This window comes from Delphinapterus leucas, chromosome 8 (genome assembly GCF_059928025.1).
Source record: "Delphinapterus leucas isolate spDelLeu-1000000601 "Yukka" chromosome 8, BTC_Dleu_Yukka2, whole genome shotgun sequence".
NCBI classification, from domain to species: domain Eukaryota; kingdom Metazoa; phylum Chordata; class Mammalia; order Artiodactyla; family Monodontidae; genus Delphinapterus; species Delphinapterus leucas.
This window is the reverse complement of record NC_143136.1, coordinates 7,296,726-7,319,423: the sequence shown is the minus strand read 5'-3', so window position 1 is coordinate 7,319,423 and position 22,698 is coordinate 7,296,726. Positions and strand designations below refer to the sequence as shown.

Sequence of the window (22,698 nt, the reverse complement as noted above, 5' to 3'; positions counted from 1 at the left end):
ACTGTATATATGTTTGAGGACAGAGCTATGTCTTCTATATTTCTCATCTTCCCTCTCCTTTTGCACCGATTTTCTCAGATTTATCTTCTTCCTTGTTGAAGTTCTCCAGAACATGAAGCTGCTATTTACTGCCTCTCTTGTGGTGTTTAATGCTGACTGTAGGACTCTAGGTTTTTCACTTCTGATCAGTTTTTCTTATCTCATGTTGCTCAATTTTCACAATTGATTTTTCCAGTTTCAGAAGTACAATTGTCTCTTAAATCTTACTGAGTTCGCAAGTCAGATTTTTACAGAATGTGTTATTTTCCTCTTTTCTTTTTGCAGCGATTCTATGTAACAAGGAGGTATCACTTTGAGTTCTTAGAAAAATGATACCCTTCCTTTTGAGTGGTGATGTTTTCAGTAAGTCTGGTGATTTTTCTTTTCCAACAAAGAATTGTCAGGAAAAATTTGATTAGATTTTTTTTTTTATTTTTAGAGATTGGAGTGGGTTTCTGCCTGAATCTTCTTCCCAAAGATAAAAGGATCAGCAGGGATGGGGATGGGAGCCCTCTGATCCAGGATCCACCTGATGGGATTGAGTGATGGGGGTGTGTGGGGGTGTGGTGTGTTGCACGGATAGGTGGGTTTCCTCCCAGGGGTCTCATGAGAAGAACCCTCTGGACCCAGAGGCTGCTGGGGTAGGTGCTGGGTCGGTCCCCGATGACACTGTAGACGTCTCACCCCCAGTCCAGGCAGGCCACCTGGACTGCCTCCTCTTGCTTCTGACCTGATGGCCTCTTTTTCTCACTCTTTGGCTGGGATTCTTTGAGGTTTGGGTGGTGAACTGTGAACACCCTTGGTTCCTAGGGCATACACACGTTTTCTCTTATTTCTACATGGGGTCCAAGTGGCTTTTTTTTTTAACATCTTTATTGGAGTATAATTGCTTAACAATGGTGTGTTAGTTTCTGTTTTATAACAAAATGAATCAGCTATACATATACATATATCCCCATACCTCCTCCCTCTTGCGTTTCCCTCCCACCCTCCCTATCCCACCCATCTAGGTGGTCACAAAGCACCGAGCTGATCTCCCTGTGCTATGCAGCTGCTTCCCACTAGCTATCTATTTCACATTTGGTAGTGTATATATGTCCATGCCACTCTCTCACTTCTTCCCAGCTTACCCTTCTCACTCCCCATGTCCTCAAGTCCATCCTCTACGTCTGCATCTTTATTCCTCTCCTGCCCCTAGGTTCTTCAGAACCATTTTTTTTTTTTTAGATTCCATATATATGTGTTAGCATACGGTATTTGTTTCTCTCTTTCTGACTTACTTCACTCTGTACGACAGACTCTAGGTCCATCCACCTCACTACAAATAACTCAATTTTGTTTCTTTTTATGGCTGAATAATATTCCATTGTATGTATGTGCCACATATTCTTTATCCATTCATCTGTTGATGGACACTTAGGTTGCCTCCATGTCCTGGCTATTGTAAATAGAGCTGCAATGAACATTGTGGTACATGTAAATGTAAATGTGGTACAATTACGGTTTTCTCAGGGTATATGCCCAGTAGTGGGATTGCTGGGTCGTGTGGTGGTTCTATTTTTAGTTTTTTAAGAAACCTCCATACTGTTCTCCAGAGTGGCTGTATCAATTTACATTCCCACCAACAGTGCAAGAGGTTTCCCTTTTCTCCACACCCTCTCCAGCGTTTATTGTTTGTAGATTTTTGTGATGATGGCCATTCTGACCGGTGTGAGGTGATAACTCATTGTGGTTTTGATTTACATTTCTCTAAGTAGTGATGTTGAACATCCTTTCACAATCTGGCAATCTGTGTATCTTCTTTGGAGAAATGTCTGTTTAGGTCTTCGGCCCATTTTTGGATTGGGTTGTTTGCTTTTTCAATATTGAGCTGCATGAGCTGCTTGTATATTTTGGAGATTAATCCTTTGTCAGTTGCTTCGTTTGCAAATATTTTCTCCCATTCTGAGTGTTGTCTTTTTATCTTGTTTATGGTTTCCTTTGCTGTGCAAAAGCTTTGAAGTTTCGTTAGGTCCCATTTGTTTATTTTTGTTTTTATTTCCATTTCTCTAGGAGGTGGGTCAAAAAGGATCTTGCTGTGATTTATGTCATAGAGTGTTCTGCCTATGTTTTCCTCTAAGAGTTTTATAGTGTTTGGCCTTACGTTTAGGTCTTTAATCCATTTTGAGTTTATTTTTGAGTATGGTGTTAGGAAGTGTTCTAATTTCATTCTTTTATATGTAGCTGTCCAGTTTTCCCAGCACCACTTATTGAAGAGGCTGTCTTTTCTCCATTGTATATTCTTTCCTCCTTTATCAAAGATAAGGTGACCATATGTGCATGGGTTTATCTCTGGGCTTTCTATCCTGTTCCATTGATCTATATTTCTGTTTTTGTGCCAGTACCATACTGTCTTGATTACTGTAGCTTTGTAGTATAGTGGCTATTCGGGGTCCTTTGTGTTTCCATACAAATTGTGGAATTTTTTGTTCTAGTTCTGTGAAAAATGCCACTGGTAGTTTGATAGGGATTGCATTGAATCTGTAGATTGCTTTGGGTAGTATAGTCATTTTCACAATGTTGATTCTTCCAGTCCAAGAACACAGTATTTCTCTCCATCTGTTTGTATCATCTTTAATTTCTTTCATCAGTGTCTTATAGTTTTCTGCATACAGGTCTTTTGTCTCCTTAAGTAGGTTTATTCCTAGGTATTTTATTCTTTTTGTTGCAATGGCAAATGGGAGTGTTTCCTTAATTTCTCTTTCAGATTTTTCATCATTAGTGTATAGGAATGCAAGAGATTGTGTACACTAATTTTGTATCCTGCTGCTCTACCAAATTCATTGATTAGCTCTAGTAGTTTTCTGGTGGCATCTTTAGGATTCTCTATGTATAGCATCATGTCATCTGCAAACAGTGACAGTTTTACTTCTTCTTTTCCGATTTGGATTCCTTTTATTTCCTCTTCTTCTCTGATTGCTGTGGCTAAAACTTCCAAAACTATGTTGAATAAGAGTGGTGAGAGTGGGCAACTTTGTCTTGTTCCTGATCTTAGAGAAAATGGTTTCAGTTTTTCACCATTGAGAATGATGTTGGCTGTGGGTTTGTCATATATGGCCTTTATTATGTTGAGTTAGGTTCCCTCTATGCCTACTTTCTTGAGAGTTTTTATCATAAATGGGTGTTGAATTTTGTCAAAAGCTTTTTCTGCATCTATTGAGATGATCATATGGTTTTTTATCCTTCAGTTTGTTAACATGGTGTATCACGTTGATTTGCATATATTGAAGAATCCTTCTATTCCTGGGATAAACCTCACTTGATCATGGTGTATGATCCTTTTAATGTGCTGTTGGATTCTGTTTGCTAGTATTTTGCTGAGGATTTTTACATCTATGTTCATCAGTGATATTGGCCTGTAGTTTTCTTTTTTTGTGACATCCTTGTCTGGTTTTGGTATCAGGATGATGGTGGCCTCATAGAATGAGTTTGGGAGTGTTCCTTCCTCCACAGTTTTTTGGAAGAGTTTGAGAAGAATGGGTGTTAGCTCTTCTCCAAATGTTTGATAGAATTCTCCTGTGGAGACATCTGGTCCTTTTGTTTGTGGAAGATTTTTAATCACTGTTTCAATTTCATTACTTGTGATTGGTCTGTTCATATTTTCTACTTCTTCCTGGTTCAGTCTTGGAAGGTTATCCCTTTCTAAGAATTTGTCCGTTTCTTCCAGGTTGTCCATTTTATTGGCATAGTGTTGCTTGAAGTAATGTCTCATGATCCTTTGTATTTCTGCAGTGTCAGTTGTTACTTCTTTTTCATCTCTAATTCTGTTGATTTGAGTCCTCTCCCTTTTTTTCTTGATGAGCCTGGCTAAAGGTTTATCAATTTTGTTTAGCTTCTTAAAGAACCAGCTTCTAGTTTTATTGGTCTTTGCTATTGTTTCCTTCATTTCTTTTATATTTATTTCTGATCTGATTTTTATGGTTTCTTTCCTTCTGCTACTTTGGGGTTTTTTTGTTCTTCTTTCTCTGATTGCTTTAGGTGTAAGGTTAGGTTGTTTATTTGAGATTTTTCTTGTTTCTTGAGGTAGGATTGTACTGCTATAAACTTCCCTCTTAGAACTGCTTTTGCTGCATCCCATAGGTTTTGTGTCATCGTGTTTTCATTGTCATTTGTTTCTAGGTATTTTTTGTTTTCCTCTTTGGTTTCTTCAGTGATCTCTTAATTATTTAGTAGCATATTGTTTAGCTTCCATGTGTTTGTACTTTTTACAGTTTTTTTCTGTAACTGATATCTTGTCTCATAGTGTTGTGGTCGGAAAATATACTTGATATGACGTCAATTTTCTTAAATTTACCAAGGCTTGATTTGTGACCCAAGATATGATCTATCCTGGAGAATGTTCCATGCACACTTGAGAAGAAATTGTATTCTGTTGTTTTTGGATAGAATGTCCTATAAATATCAATTAAGTCCATCTTATTTAATGTATCATTTAAAGCTTATGTTTCCTTATTTATTTTCATTTTGGATGATCTGTCCATGGGTGAAAGTGGGGTGTCAAAGTCCCCCACTATTACTGTGTTACTGTCAATTTCCTCTTTTATGGCTGTTAGTATTTGCCTTATGTATTGAGGTGCTACTATGTTGGGTGCATAAATATTTACAATTGTTATATCTTCTTCTTGGATTGATCCCTTGATCATTATGTAGTGTCCTTCTTTGTCTTGTAATAGTCTTTATTTTAAAGTCTATTTTGTCTGATATGAGAATTGCTACTCCAGCTTTCTTTTGATTTCCATTTGCATGGAATATCTCTTTCCATCCCCTCACTTTCAGTCTGTATGTGTCCCTAGGTCTGAAGTGGGTCTCTCGTAGACAGCATACATACGGCTTTTTTTCTGTATCCATTCGGCCAGTCTATGTCTTTTGGTTGGAGCATTTAATTCATTTACATTTAAGGTAATTATTGATTTGTATGTTCCTATTACCATTTTCTAAATTGTTTTGGTTTGTTTTTGTAGGTTTTTTCCTTCTCTTGTTTTTCCTGTCTAGAGAAATTCCTTTAGCATTTGTTGTAAAGCTGGTTTGGTGGTGCTGAATTCTCTTAACTTTTGCTTGTCTGTAAAGGTTTTAATTTCTCTGTTGAATATGAATGAGATCCTTGCTGGGTAGAGTAATCTTGGTTGTAGGTTTTTCCCTTTCCTCACTTTAAATATGTCCTGCCACTCCCTTCTGGCTTGCAGAGTTTCTGCTGAGAGATCAGCTGTTAACCTTATGGGGATTCCCTTGTATGTTATTTGTTGCTTTTCCCTTGTTGCTTTTAATATTTTTTCTTTGCATTTAATTTTTCATAGTTTGATTAATATATGTCTTGGCATGTTTCTCTTTGGGTTTATCCTGTATGGGACTCTCTGCGCTTCCTGGACTTGGGTGGCTATTTCCTTTCTCATGTTTGGGAAGTTTTCAACTATAATCTCTTCAAATAGTTTCTCAGTCCCTTTCTTTTTCTCTTCTTCTTCTGGGACCCCTATAATGCGAATGTTGGTGCGTTTAGTGTTGTCCCAGAGGTTCCTGAGACTCAGTTCTCAATCCTCAATTCTTTTCATTCTTTTTTCTTTATTCTGCTCCCTGGAAGTTATTCCCACCATTTTATCTTCCAGGTCACTTATCTGTTCCTTGCCTCAGTTACTCTGCTATTGATTCCTTCTAGAGTACTTGTAATTTCAGTTATTGTGTTGTTCATCACTGTTTGTTTTCTCTTTAGTTCTTCTGGATCCTTGTTAAATGTTTCTTGTATTTTCTCCATTCTGTTTCCGAGATTTTGGATTATCTTTACTATCATTACTCTGAATTCTTTTTCGGGTAGGTTACCTATCTTGTCCTCATTTATTTGGTCTTGTAGGTTTTTACCTGTCTCCTTCGTCTGTAACATATTTTTTTGTTGTTTCTTTTTTTTTTTTTTTGCTGGGTGGGGCTGTATTCCTCTCTTACCGGTTGTTTGGCCTGAGGCGTCCAGCACTGGAGTTTGCAGGCAGTTGGATAGAGCCGTGTCTTGGTGCTGAGATTAGGACCTCCGGGAAGCCTCCCTCTGATTAATATTCTCTGGGGTCTGAGGTTCTCTGTTAGTCCAGCGGTTTGGACTCGGAGTTCCCACCATAGGAGCTCAGGCCCGACCTCCGGCCTGGGAACCAAGATCCAAGCTGATTGGCACAGCAAAACAAAAAAACCCCAAAACAAACAAACAAACAAACAAAAGGATAAGTACAATATCAGAGAATAAAATTAGAAAGATAAAAAATATATTAGGAAAACTAAAAATATAATGGAAACAACTGGTCACTGGGGGTTCCTCCTGTCCCCTTAGGTGTCCATGGTCCCCCACCAGTGCCTGGTAGGTGCCCTAGCTGTGCGGAGGCATGAATTACACATCCTCCTAGTCTGCCATCTTGACTCCCCAAGTGGCTTTTTTGAATGCAGAGTTTCCAAGGGTTGGAAGAGTCCCATCCCATCTTGTCCAGATGTTTGCACACTCAAGCAAGAAAAAAAGAGAAAACATGTACAAACAATTAGAAATTAGAACTGAAATATAATGAGTTACAAAGGAGTTTAAAAACCAGTTATGGAACATGCTAAGCCGATCAGCAGAGTGAGACAGACACTAATGAGGCTCTCGAATTTCAGAGTTTGATTTCTCTCTCTCTCTCTCTCTCTTTCTCTCCCCATGGGGCTCACCATAGTAAAGGATGCCTCTGGGCATGCTTGTCAGTGGTTATTTGGCTAGGAAGAGCCACACAGAAGTAGTAGTTTTATCCGAGAGAATGAATAAAATGCCATGAAGTAGTTTCTTCCTATTTCCATTTGCTTATCCTTTTACATTTGAGCAAAGCTTCCCAAACCATGATTTGAAAGTGCCCTTCCCGGGGGAAGCATCTTCCTACTTGGAACAGTGTAGGCACCTGTAGTCACCCAGCAGCTGTTGGGAGTCACATGGGAAATTTGCTGTAGGTACCACTGCATTTGAGAGTGGAATAATCTCATACAGACCAGGGACACGGGAGACTGGGATGGCCCAGGACCATCCCAACCTGGGTGTCCAGAGGGAACATTTCTAACACACTCGCCCTGAAATGTGACCCAATCACTAGAAGGAGTGGCAGCTGAGGACTGTTGTTAGCACCCTACATTTTTACTAAATCACCATAAAGAGGTGGGAAAGGCCTGGATGGAACCCATTGCCCCCAATGAGCCCATTGTCTGGATTATGTTCCAGTGCAGTAGTTGTCAAAGATGATTTAGTTGTGGAATCTTCACTTTAAACATTTTACATGTAAGATTTTGTGGGTGCATGTGTGTGCATGTGTATGTGCTTATGTGTATATGTGATGTATCTGTAGGCACATGTATGTACATGTATACGTTTATGCGTTTAGGACCAGGGTGAAGTGCAGCTGCTGGTGAGTGCAGGAGGCCAAGGGGTGCCCCACTCCACCTCCCTGCAGAGTCCCCAACACCCCATGGCATGCTCTCCCCGGGGTTGTGTGTGGCAGGGGGGGTGGTGACGGTGATACTCTATGCTTTCCCTTAAAGATCTACTGATTTGGCCCCAGGGATGACGTGTGGGCCCCATGCATTGGAGATGCTGAGATATTACTATCTAAGGGGAAAGTATCCTCTTTTCCCATTGTGCTAGCTTTTGAATTCTCATCTGTTTGAGTAGTATGGAGCTGTTTCTTTGTTTCAGTGTTGCTAGAACATCTCTGAAAAAGCCATGAAGGCTTGTCTGCCACACTTGATTAACTAAAGGGTCTTCCTGTTCTGTACGCTGTCTCTGTGCCTTTCCTGGTGACTCTGTATTCTTTCTTTCTTTCTGTTTACAAGCTGATGTTTGGGGCCTGTTCAATCTCTTCCACAAAGAAGAACCTAGGGGTAAGATGGGAATAAAGACACAGACCTACTAGAGAATGGACTTGAGGATATGGGGAGGGGGAAGGGTAAGCTGTGACAAAGCGAGAGAGAGGCATGGACATATATACACTACCAAACGTAAGGTAGATAGCTAGTGGGAAGCAGCCGCATAGCACAGGGAGATCAGCTCGGTGCTTTGTGACCACCTAGAGGGGTGGGATAGGGAGGGTGGGAGGGAGGGAGATGCAAGAGGGAAGAGGTATGGGAACATATGTATATGTATAACTGATTCACTTTGTTATAAAGCAGAAGCTAACACACCATTGTAAAGTAATTATACTCCAATAAAGATGTTTAAAAAAAAATTAGCTGCCCTCACCCAAATAGGGCACCGTTCTCGCCCTGGCCTTATTTGCATATCTACAGGAGGAAGTGTCACGAGAACAAGCAGTGAAAGATAAGAGCAGAGCAGACTTCCAGCTGTCCTCCGTGTGTGCCTGGCAGGCTCTGCAAAGAGGGTTGAGGCTGCAGGGGATGGGGATGGGGGAGTTAGGCTGGGGTCTGTGATGGTTCCCTGCTTCCCGGGACATCTGCAGGAGGTGAGGTGGTACTAGACTACGGATTCATCCTGGCCATCTCTGAGATAAGCCAATTGTGGTGTCAGTTCAGGCTCTAAAGACAGGAAGGGGAGTGGAAAGACGGGAATTAAAGGGATCAGAGGAAGAGAGGAAATTTTCCTATGAGAAATGAAGAGACATGTGGAAGTGAAATTACCCAAAACATTCTCCAAAACTTTCTTTCAACATTCATTGTTTCAAAAGGCTTTAAAAATTGTAAAATTAACTACTTAAAATTGTAAAACTTCTACACAGCTAAAAAGAAAATAAATCAATAAACACTGTTAAAAATAAATAACTCCAAAATATATTGTAGTATATTTCAAAGTCTTATGAATAAGTAAGCAAAAGATGATTTAAAAAATGTGAGACAAAGACATGAAAAGGAATTCACGGGAAAAGAAATACAAATAGTGAAACATATGAGAACACGTCAACCTTTCTCATAAAGAAAGGCAAATTAAAGCAAGCCATCATTTTTCTTTCACCTCTCAGATTTGCAAAAGATTAAAATGTCTGATAACAGCCAGTTGGCAGGGTGTGGGGAAATAGACTCTTTCATATCCGGTTAGCAGGAGACACAATGTGAGAACTTCATTGGAAGGCAATTGTTCATCTCTATCAAAATATAAGGTGCCTGCGTCCTTCAGCCCAGCTCTTCTCCTTCTAGTGATTTATCCACAATCTCTAAGAAATGTCAGCACATGTAGTGTTCAGTGTGTTTCAGGCATTCTTCTAAATGCTTAATCTACACAACAGGTAGATGTTGTGTTATCATTCTCCCCTTTTTACTGGTGGGGAAACTAAAACTCTGGATTCACCAGTGTACACAAGAGGTAGGAACAGAGATGTTCACTGCAGCATTATTTATAATAGTAAAAAGCCCCAAATAACTACCTGTCCATCATTGTAGTCTAAAATGAACAATGGCATGGCCACATGGTAGAACATGACTTAGGCAGATTGCTAATTTTTTTTGGTGAAAAACATCAAATTTCAGAACAACGTATATAGTATGATGTTATTTGCATTTAAAAGATATGCATATATAAGTCTGTGTGTATGTTTAAACATTTTGGAATGATTTACAAGAAGGAGTAGGAACTCTAAGGAACTCACAGGAGCCGGGGAAGGAGACATTTATTTTTCATTTTATATCTTTCCATGTGGTCTTAAATTTTTTAAATTAGTGTATAATTTTAAAATCTAGTTAAACAACAACATAAATGTTTAGGACTGGGCACATAGGAGGGGTTAAATGAATGAAACTTTTGTACTGAATCATCTCCTTGATCACAGAAACAACATGAGCATCTGTGAGCTGGAGTGTGGCCCCTGCCTGGGGGTCCAGCAGGGATGGGCAAGTTTTCAAGGTCTGTGAGAATCCCAAGTGGGGGAAATGGGGGCAGGGAGGTTATGGTGGGTGAGAGAACAGACCAGCCATTTCAACTGAGAGTGTAAGACCCAAGTAGCGTTCTCCCAAACTCCTTATGCCTGTGGGCTCGGCAGCCGAGCCAGTGGACCTCCGTGGCCATCTGCTGTCACCAGGCTTCTGTAGGCTGGGTCCCCCACCTGGACCACCCACCAATGGGCCCCTTTCCCAAGGTGGTCAGACTTGACAACTCCCACTTCCTCTCAAAGCTTTTAGGAGAATAAAAAGTAGCTCTTCTTCCTTCTCACATTGGAGACCTCTGGACCAGAGGAAGGTTGAGCTTCTGGAAAGAAAAGAGAATCCGAAATTCCTTGCACTTCTGCGTTAGAAGCAACCCTAAGGCTCACCCACCTGCTGCTGGGAAAATCTGGGTCTCTGAAGGGATGGTGGCTGGTCTTTGGGAGAATGAACCCATGGGGCAAAGTCTCCAGGAGAGGCAGCCACAGGGGATAGGGGAGCTCCGTCCAAAGCTGACTGAGCTTTGCCCTGCCAGTGCCGCCCCTCTGTGGCAGTGCCCACCACCCATTCGGCATGTTCCCGCCATGCTCAGCCCCACTGGAGTCTCATTTCTTCTTGAAACACCCCTTCTGGCTCCATTCATTTGGCCAACATGACAGCCCAGAGGTTTAGGAAGCCCTTTCAGATGGCGGACTCCTTTAAATCAGACCACACAGCTAGCTGTCAAGCGCCAACGTAAATCACGTCCCAAAGATCCCACCCGCCTTTTCCTGAGGCTCCTTGAGTGCTGGGGGGATGGGGAGTGGACAAGCAGCCCTGACTTTGCCCAGGATTGCTTGATGTCCAGAAAAAGGAATGCATAGGTTCTAATTCAGCATTTGGTCTATTTCAGGTACCGGAATTGCGTTTACACTTACAGGATTCTGCCCAATGAAGATGATAAATTCACTGTTCAGGTAAGTCTTTTATAAACTTTGAAATCTGACCCTGACTGGAACGTATATTGGCAGGGAAGGAGTGAAAAAGAGGAAGAAGGGAAGAAAGCAGGTGCCCCAAGCCGCCTAGACATGGGGGCTTGTCTTTCTCCTAGAAGAACCTGGGTGGCGTTGCTTAGCGGGTAGACTGTGACCCTGCAAAGGGACCCGCCCCGGGACATGATGGAGCAGACACAGCAGATGTTATCTGTGTTCATGGGTGTGAAGGTGAAATAACAGAAAGAAGGATACTCAGAGACCAAGGACAAGTGACTGTGGCTTGTTGGTTGTTTTCTTCAGCGCATTCAAATGCGTGACAGTAAGTGGGCCAGGAAGGAGAGAAGGGAGGGTACTTGTGGGAGAACAGATCGTAGTTTCTGAGGGGCTAGAAGACTGCCCTAAGGATTAGCATGAGATAATATCTTTCAATTTGTGGAGATCTGTTCCGTCAGAGGCTGATGATGCTCATGGCATCTGATTTCACCGTGTAAAGTCCAAACGTGCAAAACTTGCATTAAAGGTTAAAGAGCGAATACCCTGGCAGCCCAGTGGTTAGGACTCGGTGCTTTCACTGCCGTGGCCCCGGGGTTCGATCCCTAGTCAGGGAACTAAGATCCTGCAAGCAGTGTAACGTGGCCAAAAAAGAAAGAAAAAAAGTTTAAAGAAAGCCATACTAGGTGCGCCAAGTCCGGGAAGACCACCTTCCATACAGTTTGCGTGACAAACACCACGGGTGTTGTGTGACCACAATGCATGACAACCGAGTGATGTGGAGGCCAGGGGAGCTATATGTAATCTGGCTGCACCAAGAGAGCAGGGGGTGGGCAGGAAAAATGGGGTGATGCTCTCGGTGTCCACGGTGGGAGCAGAGGAGTCACACTCAGCTCTTGGGCCCTTCGTGAGAGGCACCCACAGGCAGAGTGCCCCACCCATGTGCCAAGCAGAGCAGCCAGGATAGAGAAGGGTTGGGACACCATGTCATGGAGAAGCAGCGACAGAGTCTGTGGGGTTTAGTTGAAAAGAAAGTAGAGGTGGAAGGGGCGAGGTGGCGTGTAATCACTGATTCCGGAGGTGAAGGGAACAATGCATTTCGTGCAGAACTCGGATGCAGCGGTACAGACGGAGCTGGAATCAAGGGCAGGACAACAGGCAGGTCCCTGGGGCACAAGTCACTGGAAATGTGTCAAGAGGGAGTTGTGTTGAGTAGAAAGTTTCTGGGAGACTATTTATGGGGATCAAAGAAATCATTTCAGTGAGCCACTTGGGACAGAGACAGAGACCTCGGGGCCATGCGTGAGCCAACCCAGGTGATCACGACGCTGCCTTCTCGGAAGCTGGGGCTGTGCTGCAGGGCTTCCCTGGGGATGCAAGTTTGGGCTCAAGCAGAATTGCTTCATGTCCTAGAGGTCAGCCTGAGCGCTGCTTCTGGCTTCTTCGTCCTTCCTGTACATACGTGCCTCTGCACTGGTATCTAAAGAACATCCATTTGAATGTTTCTGGATAGTCTAGGATGCCCCCATGTCTCAGTCTCGGCACCAGGGACAAATGTTGGTACCTTAATATTGGACGGTTCTTTCAAGACTTGGCAACCACTCATCAGTGGGATGGCTGCCTCTCCTATGGGCTCCTCACCCGTCAGGGATGAGGCCGCCTGAAGGGAGGCCTGCCTGGGGCAGGCAGTGGGGCTCAATGGCCTCGAATTTTTTCCAAGTCTAAGACTGCATGAACTTTCCCACAAAGGTTGGCGTCCTTGATAGGTGGTTTGCTGAAAGGAGTCTAAACTCTCTTAAGTTAAAAGTTAGTTGGTGCTTTTGATCTTTTTTCCCCTTGTGGTTTTCTTCTATTCCTTCAAAGGGAAGAAGAATTTAAGTATGACTAGGCCTTAAGCTGGAAAAGACATGCCTTTGTGACTTCTATAGAGTTTGTACGCACGGCTTGTCTACGTCTAGACTGCGTCTAGGTCTGTTCCCTCTGGCCTTTACCTCTTGCTGCTATGACATTGCATGTTCCTGGGAACGGCTGCCAGTCCTGCAGCAGCTGGGGCCTCATCAGGCTTTGGGGGTTGAAAAGAGCAGAGACTTGCTTTGGCTGACTTATGCAAGGGGGGCGGGCGGCCCTGGTGGAGATGCTCGGTGCAAGGAGGGAGAAGGCTGGGGCCTGGGACCAGAAGGGTTGGGGCCCTGCAACCCAGGTGCTACCTGCCACGACTCAGCCCTTCTCAGTGGGTCTGCTTCCCCACCAACAGGCTCACTCCTGAGCTGCCAGTCCCAAGAGGGAATACGGTTGGCTCGGCCCCATCAACAACTTGTCTGCAGGGGCCCTTTCAGGTCTGTGAATGAATCAGCTGCCTTGGAGCAGGGCCCGCCCACGGCTCGTAGAAGGGGGTAGAGTTGTGGGGACAGAGCATGGTTACCTGAGGCCCACGCTCAGCCAGGGTGGTGGGCAGGCAGGTGTCACAGAAGAGCTGGCACCCTGCTAGACGGGTCTGCCCCCGACCCCGGCACTGGGCCCGGGACCTCCTTGGTGGCCAATGCCAGGTAACCGGGGGACAGGGAGCCGGGGGACCTAGGCAATTTTCACTCCTAAGGATACGCCTTCCTATAAAAATACAACACCTCACGAGATGATCAGAGTAGCTGTGCACCAGCGAGCAGGTTAACGCACGCGCACTGCTAGGCCGAGTCTCCGGGTTGTCGAGCTCCAGCAGTTACCGTTCGGGGTTTATTTTAAATCCAGTTCCTCTTTTCATGTTGAGGCAAAACCTCATACTCTTTTCTGAGCTTAGCCACAGTTTCTAAATAACTCACTCCTTACACCTGAATCTGTTTGGTGCTACCAGAATAGGAGGCTCCCCGAATAAGAATCTGGCCTGAAACGTTGCCAAGTGAAGCAGCAAAAGCTTTCATCTTTTTCTAATTACCTTATAGCTCTTCTCACGGGGGCCTCTGGCTTTTTGACAAAACCAAAGAGCCACTCGGTCTTCGTTTCTTGCAGAGCGACCTCGTGAAGTTGGCCGCGGGTTGTGGCCCGTGACAGTCCATGAGGCTCAGGAAGGGGAGCGATCCTGACGCCTGGTTACTTCGTTCTCACTCCACCTTTCTCTGACTTACAAAAAATCAGAGATGGGAGGGAAGTGTGTAAGCTGTAACTTCATTCAACCCCCGTGCTTTAAGCATGGACGTGGCTGAGCCCTGCAGAAGCAAGGCCTCGGGCCCCGTCTCCAGACCTGCCCAGCTAAGCCGTCTTTCTTGGACCCCATAAAGTGTGTCCAAACCCAGCTAGGTGTTGAATCCCTTAGAGAAGGACAGACTCTGCCCCAGGAGGACAGGGAGACAGGGAGAGGTAGCCTCTCAAAGGGAGAGCCCTCTTTTCCTGCCACCGTTGTAAATATTGATAACATTTGATCACACGTAACATCTGGCCTTTGGGCTAAATCAGTGAGGCACCTGGAACTCAAGCAGACCACCCTGTTCCCAGCTGGTTCAAGTCAAGATTGTGCCAGCCATGCGGCCTTGGGTGAGAGTGTGACCCTACTGGAAAGTGGGAATCACACACATGCCTCCCAGGGTGCGTGTAAAATACCCAGCCCCGGGGAGTGGCCGGCGTCAGGGAGCTGCATGGCCGTTACCGTCTTTATTTGCTGTGAGAGGGAACAGACCTCCAACGGGATGATGGCATCTGTGAACCAGCATAAGTCAGTTCTACCTCGTGCTCCACTGAGGGAGGAGGGAAGAATGGCAGGAAATGGGATGGAAAGAGAAGGAGAAAGACAATGAAGAGACAGGAAAGAAGGAAGGACTGAATGAAAGAGGGAAAAGGAGACAAGGAAAGAGAAAGCTAAGAGGGAGGAAGAAAAAGTGAAGGAAGAACGAGGGAGGGGTACAGGTGAGTGGGGTGGGCAGTTCTGACAGAAGAAAAGATGGAAACAGGCGTGGGGCACAGAGGCAGCAGAGAAGGGGAGGGGAAGGGACACAGGCGGTGTTCTAGAAGGTTCTAGGCAGTGACTAGGGGTGGCAGGAAGGGGGCAGGTTTCGTGGCAGTCAGGCTCCCTCAGCTCTGCTTCTTGGGCTGTGGATTTCCACAGTTTTCTCAGCAGCCCGTGTATTTGTTAAGTAGCTGTTCAACAGCCACCCTTGACCCTGAGAATCTTCCAGACTGGAGGTTGAGCTGCCAGTGCTGGGGGTGGGCAGGGCTCTGAGCGCCACCCTGTGAGGCCAGAGGAAGGCGGGTGCGCCCAGTCCCTCAGCCTTGAGTTTCCCGCACCGAGAGTGTGGGTTTCTCATAAGGCCCAGACTCCCTCCCCGCCGTGGACAGGGAAGTGGCGCTCCCTGGAATGAACTGTGAGGCTCCCACTGCCTTTTGCAATGACCCTCCTCCCTGGGACATCAAGGCCCAAGTTCAAGGCGGGACGTGCAGTCCTGATGGGCCAGCTTGAGCAGAACTGAGGGGAGGGCCGAGGGCTGTCACGTAAACGGCCCGACGCCACAGTCCAAGTGGATGGGGCCCTTTGGCTCCATTCCTACGACCCTTCAACTCTTGCTGTTTTTCTCACATCCTTCCTACCAGGAAGAATAAAGCAGAAAATAAAAACTGCCCCTGGCCCCCCATCACAGCGATACATTCACTACAAACTCCCTGTCTTTTCTCAGCGTTGAGGTTCTACGCAGGATATTGACTGTTGAAATCAAGACCGGAACACGCACAGGTTTTAAGGCAAGTTTAGGTGAAGAGGGAATTGGAAACCATGAGCCTCATAGACTCTCGGTCTCCTTTCCCCATTTAGAAGAAAACCCCGGCGCTTTGAGCTGTTCGGGTGAGAGACTCATGACTCAGTTCCTGCTCCCCGATGGTGGCTGTCACGTTGCTCTGGGCAGTGTGGCTTTTGGAGAGAGAAAACAAAACAACTTTCTAAAAGCCGTTCCGTCACAAGTGTCCAGGAGGGTTGACGGTTGAGCTCAGGAAGAGGGTGGCAGCTGCGATTGTTCTGAGTGGTCACCAAGTGAAGTAAAGATTCCGTCTGAGCTGCCGGGCGAAGGATGTGGCTCGAGAACACACTTCCTGACATTGCACAAGAGGGAGCAGAAGAGGCACAGGCGACAGAAGCCATACACGGCCGGGGCCACGTCGCAGGACTCTGCGGCAGGGGGCCCGGCAGGCTCCACAGAGGCCAAGCAGTCCCTTTAGGCCATCGCTGCCACATTCTAGAAGCGTGCATTTTAATGTAATTTCATCTCAGTTCATTTTAGTTTAACCTGCTGTAGAACAAGGACAGGTCTGTTTTCCAAGCTTCTGAATATCTCAAAACATTTTCCAGTTGCCTTCAGATTGAAAAGGAAATTTGATGGAGATGAAATTCTTGGGGACCGAATTTCCCCTCAAAATTCTATAGAGGTGGTGTTCTACTGCCTTCAGAAATTTATGAGTTACAAATAGCCCCAGATACAAAATCCAAGGTCAAGCTGGTACCAGTCCCATTATAGGGAACCAGGCTTTTTCCTTTTTTGTGTGGGGATTCTTTACCACCCTTGTCATTTTTCTTTCATCAGTAGTTCTGGGAATGTGTTCAGCCTTTTCGCTTTGCAAACCTGGGTCTTTCTTTGGCTCAGAAGACTTTTCTTCTGTTTGGTCTTTGAGTAAGTTTTGTGGGGTTTTTTGTTTTGTTTTGTTTTAATTTATTTATTTGGCTGTGCCGGGTCTTAGCTGTGGCATGCGAGATATTTAGTTGTGGTATGTGGGACGTAGTTCCCTGACCAGGGATTGAACCCGGGCCCCCTGCATTGGGAGCACAGAGTCTTAACCACTGGACCACCAGGGAAGTCCCTTGAGTAAGTCTTTATTCCAGCTCTTCTGGTTTCTATTTGCCCTCTCTACCTCCAAATGACTGTCTTTACTCTTCCCCCCTCCCCGCTGGCCATGTTGTCCCTGCTTCTCATGCTCCAAGACTTCTAGTCCACCTTGCCACAGGACATGGGACCATTTCCTCTTTGTTGCCCGAAGCAGAGCCCACATGGGGACCAACACTAGCTGTGGTTGGTGGGTTTAGGTACAGGGATAATGTAATATAACGTAATTGATAGGAGTAGGATGCACTAGTAACCAATGAGATGTGAAGGGAAGTGTTCCACGGGGCTTCTGGTAAAGGTTTCTTTTGTCTTAGAAGGAGACCCAAGGATGAAATGGTCCCTTTTCTACCTTTGGAAGCTGTCGTAGGATGGGATAGCTGGGGCTGCTGCTGCCATCTTGCAACCAGGAGGGGAAGTAGCTGGAAAGTGAGGCCAGTATGCAGAGGACAGAGCAGGAAGATGAAATGAACCTGGGTCCTCAATGATGCCATTGAATTAACCAAGCAGAATTAACCAGCCTGGTCATTGCCTGGCCTCTAGACTTCCTGTTTGTGAGATAATTAATTCCTTTTTGTTCAAGTAGTTGAATTGGGGTTCTCTGTTACCTGCAGCAAAAAGTACTTTAATATGCAAACGTTTGGCCTATCCTAGGGGAATTTCAAAAGAGAAAAAGAAAATTTTTAACTGAACGTCAAGTTTCACTGCACCAGAAGCTCATAATCCACGGTCTGACACTCATATCCCCGACTCTCCCCTCTCTTCAGCCGTGGCCTGCGCCGTGTTGCCAGGACCACTCCAATCCCGCTCAGACACTTGCAATGACTTGTCTCCATGCCCCACATCCTAGGGGTCGATATCCCTTTCTCCAGCTCTAACCAGAAAAAGCATAAAAACCAATCAATATTTTAGCAACTACTTGCTTCTTGCAGAATGGTTTAGCGTCTTCCCTCAACTTTGCTCTCAAGATCAGGTTCTGGGTCTAACCTTAGTATATTAAGAGGCTACTTAAAGCTACCCAACAGAAGAGAGTCTTTCCTCTAAGAAAATAATCCCAGAAATAAAGACGCAGACGTAGAGAATGGACTTGAGGACACGGGGAGGGGGAAGGGTAAGCTGGGAAGAAGTGAGAGAGTGGCATGGACATATATACACTACCAAATGTAAAATAGATAGCTAGTGGGAAGCAGCCGCATAGCACAGGGAGATCAGCTCGGTGCTTTGTGACCACCTAGAGGGGTGGGATAGGGAGGGTGGGAGGGAGATGCAAGAGGGAGGAGATGTGGGGATATATGTATATGTATAGCTGATTCACTTTGTTATACAGCAGAAACTAACACACCATTGTAAAGCAATTATACTCCAATAAAGATGTTTTAAAAAAGAAAAGAGAAGAAAAGAAAAGAATCCCTAATTACTCCATAAAAATATCTGCCTGCTTCCTGCCGCCCACCTACAGCTCCCGAACCCCTTACCTTCCTTTATCTTCTTCATGGCACTTGTAAGTACCTGACTTTATATACTTATTAATTGATTTTTGTACTGCCAGTCTCAGAACTGTTCCTGGCATATAGTGGGCACTCAGTAGATATTTACTGAATAGATTAATTCTGCTGACACCCTTAAGAATGTAGAACGGGGCTTCCCTGGTGGCGCAGTGGTTGAGAGTCCGCCTGCCGATGCAGGGGACACGGGTTCGTGCCCTGGTCCGGGAAGATCCCACATGCCGCGGAGCGGCTGGGCCCGTGAGCCATGGCCTCTGAGCCTGCGCGTCCGGAGCCTGTGCTCCACAACGGGAGAGGCCACAACAGCGAGAGGCCCGCGTACCACAAAAAAAAAAAGAATGTAGAACGACTATGTGTTTCACTTAAAATTAGGACTTGATTTGCCCTTGCTGCTGTTATCATTCTTAACTGGGTCCACACTATCCACCATATCTACTGACTTGGCACTCGTTTTTCATTCCTTGTCAATTGCCTCTGCATCCTGGGCAGGTTCTCTGTTCCACAGTCTTCGTTTTGCTGTCACTCCCTCCAATGTGGATTTTAATGTCACCACAGAGTTTTCTGTGTTGGAGCCAGCCTGCATTATTGGTTGAGCTCCCTCTTTAACTGGTGCTGTTGTCTGTTCATCTTTCCCATTTTCTTCTTGTGGATTTTCACTTCTGGGTCAGAAAGACCTTGCCTTTTCACATCCATGTGATGATGTCAGATGCTTCCCAGGATGTTTTACTAGTTCCTGTAGCAGAGGATTGAGAGAAGCCTTCCTCTGGGTCTTATTCTCTCCAGCCCCCATTTCCTCATCTGAAATATGGGGATAATGACATTACTCACGTAGGGAGATTTCCAGGACCAGAGATGGTTTATGTGAAGCACGCAGTGCCAGACACGTGTGTAACCCAATGAGTGATGGTTTTACGATAACTAGGAAGTGGGGAGAGAGGCACGGAGGCCAGTCAGCTAAGCAACACCCAGGCAGAACTATGCAGGCAGAAGCCCAGGCCTGCGGACTGAGGACGCCAGGCTCAGGGGAGGGAGAAAGTGCTGACACTTGGGGACACAAAAGATTCAGGAGTCCTGAGACTGGTACATGATAGCGCAGGAGGACTTGGAAAGAAGAATAAGTGGCCAGGAATCCTGACTGGCCCCAGATCACGGCCCAGGAGTGGGGAGGGGATGGAGGTGCCAAGCTCAGGCCCCTCTGTCCTCTTTGTATGAGGACCCACTTGAGTCCTATGTCTGCTCTTTGGGCCAGTTGAAGAACTGGGGAAGACAGATGCAGGCGCTCAGGGCAGGGGCTGGTCCCAGGGGTCCCTCTGGGCAGCAGTGAGAGAGAACTTGAGGACACCAGAGGGGCCAGGGAAGGTCCTATAACCGACCCGCCCCGGGGCTTACCTTATCTCTTTTCACCATTGTCCCCATTTATTGAGACCTTCTTAGGAGCCAGGCACTTAATATACATTCTTTAATCCTGGGAGGGAGGTATTCTTAACAGTACTCCCATTTTAAACACAAGGAAACTAAGGCTCAGGTGGGATAACACTGTTTGCTCGGTTCATACAACTGGTCAGTGACAGAATAGGGATATCACGTGACCCGCCATGCTGTGGCTTAAGGGCAAGGCCACCCCCCCTCCTTGGCTTGGCTGTTAGTCATGGAGGAGTCCAATGGGGCCTCCTGGCTGGAGGGTGAGCGCCAGATTAAATCTGACGCTGCCGCCATGTTCGGCTACTGGCCTTTGCTTTCCCAACCACTGAAGGTTGGACCCAGCCTTGGAACCAGCTGTGAGTTGTGTAGCATTTGAGCCATTAACCTTCTTGAATGAGGCTCAAGATGACCCTCCTGTTAAGTTCAGTCCAGGCAGTGTTACAGCGGTACCTCCTGTCCATGTTCCAGAATGACTTAGCTGAGATGCCCCACATCCATTTATCCATCCTCACTCATTCAGCACATATTAGTTGGGCACAGTCCCTGCCCTCACGGGACATTCAGTTTAGAGACCGATGGCAAGCAGTTAGCAAGATGATCCCCTGAACCCCAGGTCTAGAGCTTGAAGTAGAGGTGTTTTAGGAATCTTCTACAGCAAAAAGAGTTCCCCTTCAATAGGAGGAAATGAATGTCCCAGCCCACGCTCCAAAAAATCATCACCCTCTGTTCTATGCTCCCAATCACTTCCCCTCTTCCTACTACCAAGCCCTTGCCATGTGGGGTGGTGCTCAGCCCTGGCTGTCTACCCCTGTGAACTGTGGGTACCTCGGGAACAAGGTGAGGGTCTCATTTGCCTCTGTGTCTGCCCTAGAGCCCAGCCCAGGGCAGCCTTCATGACCACTCATTAACTGAAAGGCCCAACTGGACTTGGCTTGAAAGTGGTGCTCCAATTTACCTCTCAGTACTCAAGAGATTCGATTGGGTCCACCTAAATAACTCAAGATAATCCTCCTATCTCAAGGTCAGTACATTAGCAACCTTAATTCCCTGTGCATCTTAATTCCCCCACAACCCATAACAAAACACCTTCACAGGTTCCAGGGATGGGGAAGTGGGTGTCCTTGAGGGGCTACTGTTCTGGCCACCATGGCGACTGTCTTTGTGATTTATTGGCCTACTCATTTGTCATCTGTCTCCACCATGAGGATGGAAGACCCAGGGGAGCTAAGACTTCATCTGTCTTGCTCACCCCTGTGTCTGCAGCTCCTAGGAGAGCAGCTGGTACAGAGTAGGTGCTCGAGTAGTATTTGCCAAACTTTTGAATGAGGTGTAAATTTATAGTATGAGCAGGGAGGAATGGCTTTCATTTCTTCACCTGTAAAAGGAGGGGAGTAGACTAGAGACCTCCAAATGCCTGCATGCTCTAGAATTCTATGATTCCTTCTATAGCAGTGACATCAACGGAGAGGAGAGGGGAGTGATGGGGGGCAGCCGTTTCATAATCTGCTCTGCGGCAGGGGCGCAGTGGGTGCAGCAGGACGGGTCTGGGATGAGGTAAAGGCAGCGGGGGAGCTTGGGTGGGGGGGCTGCAGGTTCATCAGGAGATGCTCCAGGCTCCACCTGCCCCGAGGCTGCTCTTCTGCAAGCTGACTCCCAGGCTAAGGACACAGAGCTTGTCTGCCAGCTGTCATTTCTGTCTCCCTCAGAGCACCTTGAGAGTTTCGCAAAAAGAAAAGAAAAGCAAGCTGGAAGGAAAAGCATCTCAGGGATATGTAATTAAGGCTAAAAATATCCCTCCTAAGCTCCCAGCAATGAGAATGCTCCTGCTCCCAGGACCACTGGGACCATGAAGCCTTTTGAAAGATAATGACTAGTCCAGGTTTTTGGTATCGATGAGCTTGTACAAGTATAAATACTTGCTCTATCCAAGCAGTGCCAAGAGATGTGTGGTTCACTTCTTTCAGGGGAGGAGTTTAAACCAGGCAGCCTCTTTAAACCTAAAAAGGTCCCCTTTCAAGCTAAGCAGGACCTTTGCTGGGGGTGAGAGAAAAGGGGAAATGGAAGCAGTGAACAAGAAGAGCTTCCTTCATTGCATGTGTCAGAGGGAAATGGCTATTTTAAAGGCAAATTTTGCATACTGGAGGTGGAGGAGAACTTAGAAACTCTCCTTCCTTCCCCACACCCCCTCCTCAATCTTGAGGTGGACTGAGTGAAATCACAGAGCCCCAGGCCTGTGACAGTCTCTGGCCCCCAGGTGGCCAGGGCCACCTCCCCCAGCACTCCCCATCCCCACACCACGCTCAGCTGTCTGCACCCTTCAGCCCCACGCTTTGCACCTGAAAGGGTTTATTCCTGCTGGCATGGGTGAACAAATTTGGACCCCATGATGAAAATGGTTACACAGGAAGAAGCAGAAAGATAAATCAAGTAGCGTGTCCTGAGAGAAATGGAGAAATAAGCACATTTCCAATCTGAGTGCAGCACGAGGTCCTGTGGTTTACACGGCCCGGCTTGGACCACAAAATTACTCTCTGAGTTAAGTCTTCTTTTTTCTGTATTAAGAAGGAAGGATTCCTGCAGATCAGTATTTGTTGTCTCTGCTTTTTCTTTTAGGAAAGTAGCAAGTAAGGGTGAGGAAGTTCAAATTGAAAATATAAAACAGAAATAAAATCCCCTGACCTTGAAACATGCCTTGCTTCTTGGGAAGCTGTCACTGTATTATGTGTTTCTCTAAAATTTAACTTTCGAAACTGTAATATATTTGGTATCTTAAAAATAGTCTTAAGGACCTTATCTTAAGCACTTTGAGTACTTGCTCAGGCTATCTTTAAATGTCAGCAGTTCTACAGTATTGGGGGGAGAAAAGATTTGCAAAAATTTGGCAATAACAGTATCATGCCTGGTCAGCTAGAGTGAACAGCGCACAATGTTAAGTGTGCTGTGATTCCCTTTAAAAGTGAAGGTAGTCAAAATGTACAAACTTCCAGTTATAAGACAAAATAAGTCCTGAGGATGTAATGTACAGCC

General features: G+C 45.7%; 1 protein-coding gene across 1 annotated transcript in view; it reads left to right on the top strand.

Annotated features, from left to right (window-relative positions):
* Nucleotides 1–22,698, top strand: part of INPP5D (inositol polyphosphate-5-phosphatase D) — a 130,763-nt gene that overhangs the window by 10,585 nt on the left and 97,480 nt on the right. Inside the window, exon 2 of the mRNA XM_089916206.1 lies at nucleotides 10,823–10,886. Coding sequence (XP_089772332.1) covers nucleotides 10,823–10,886 — 64 coding nt within the window. The remainder of the gene's footprint in view (nucleotides 1–10,822; nucleotides 10,887–22,698) is intronic.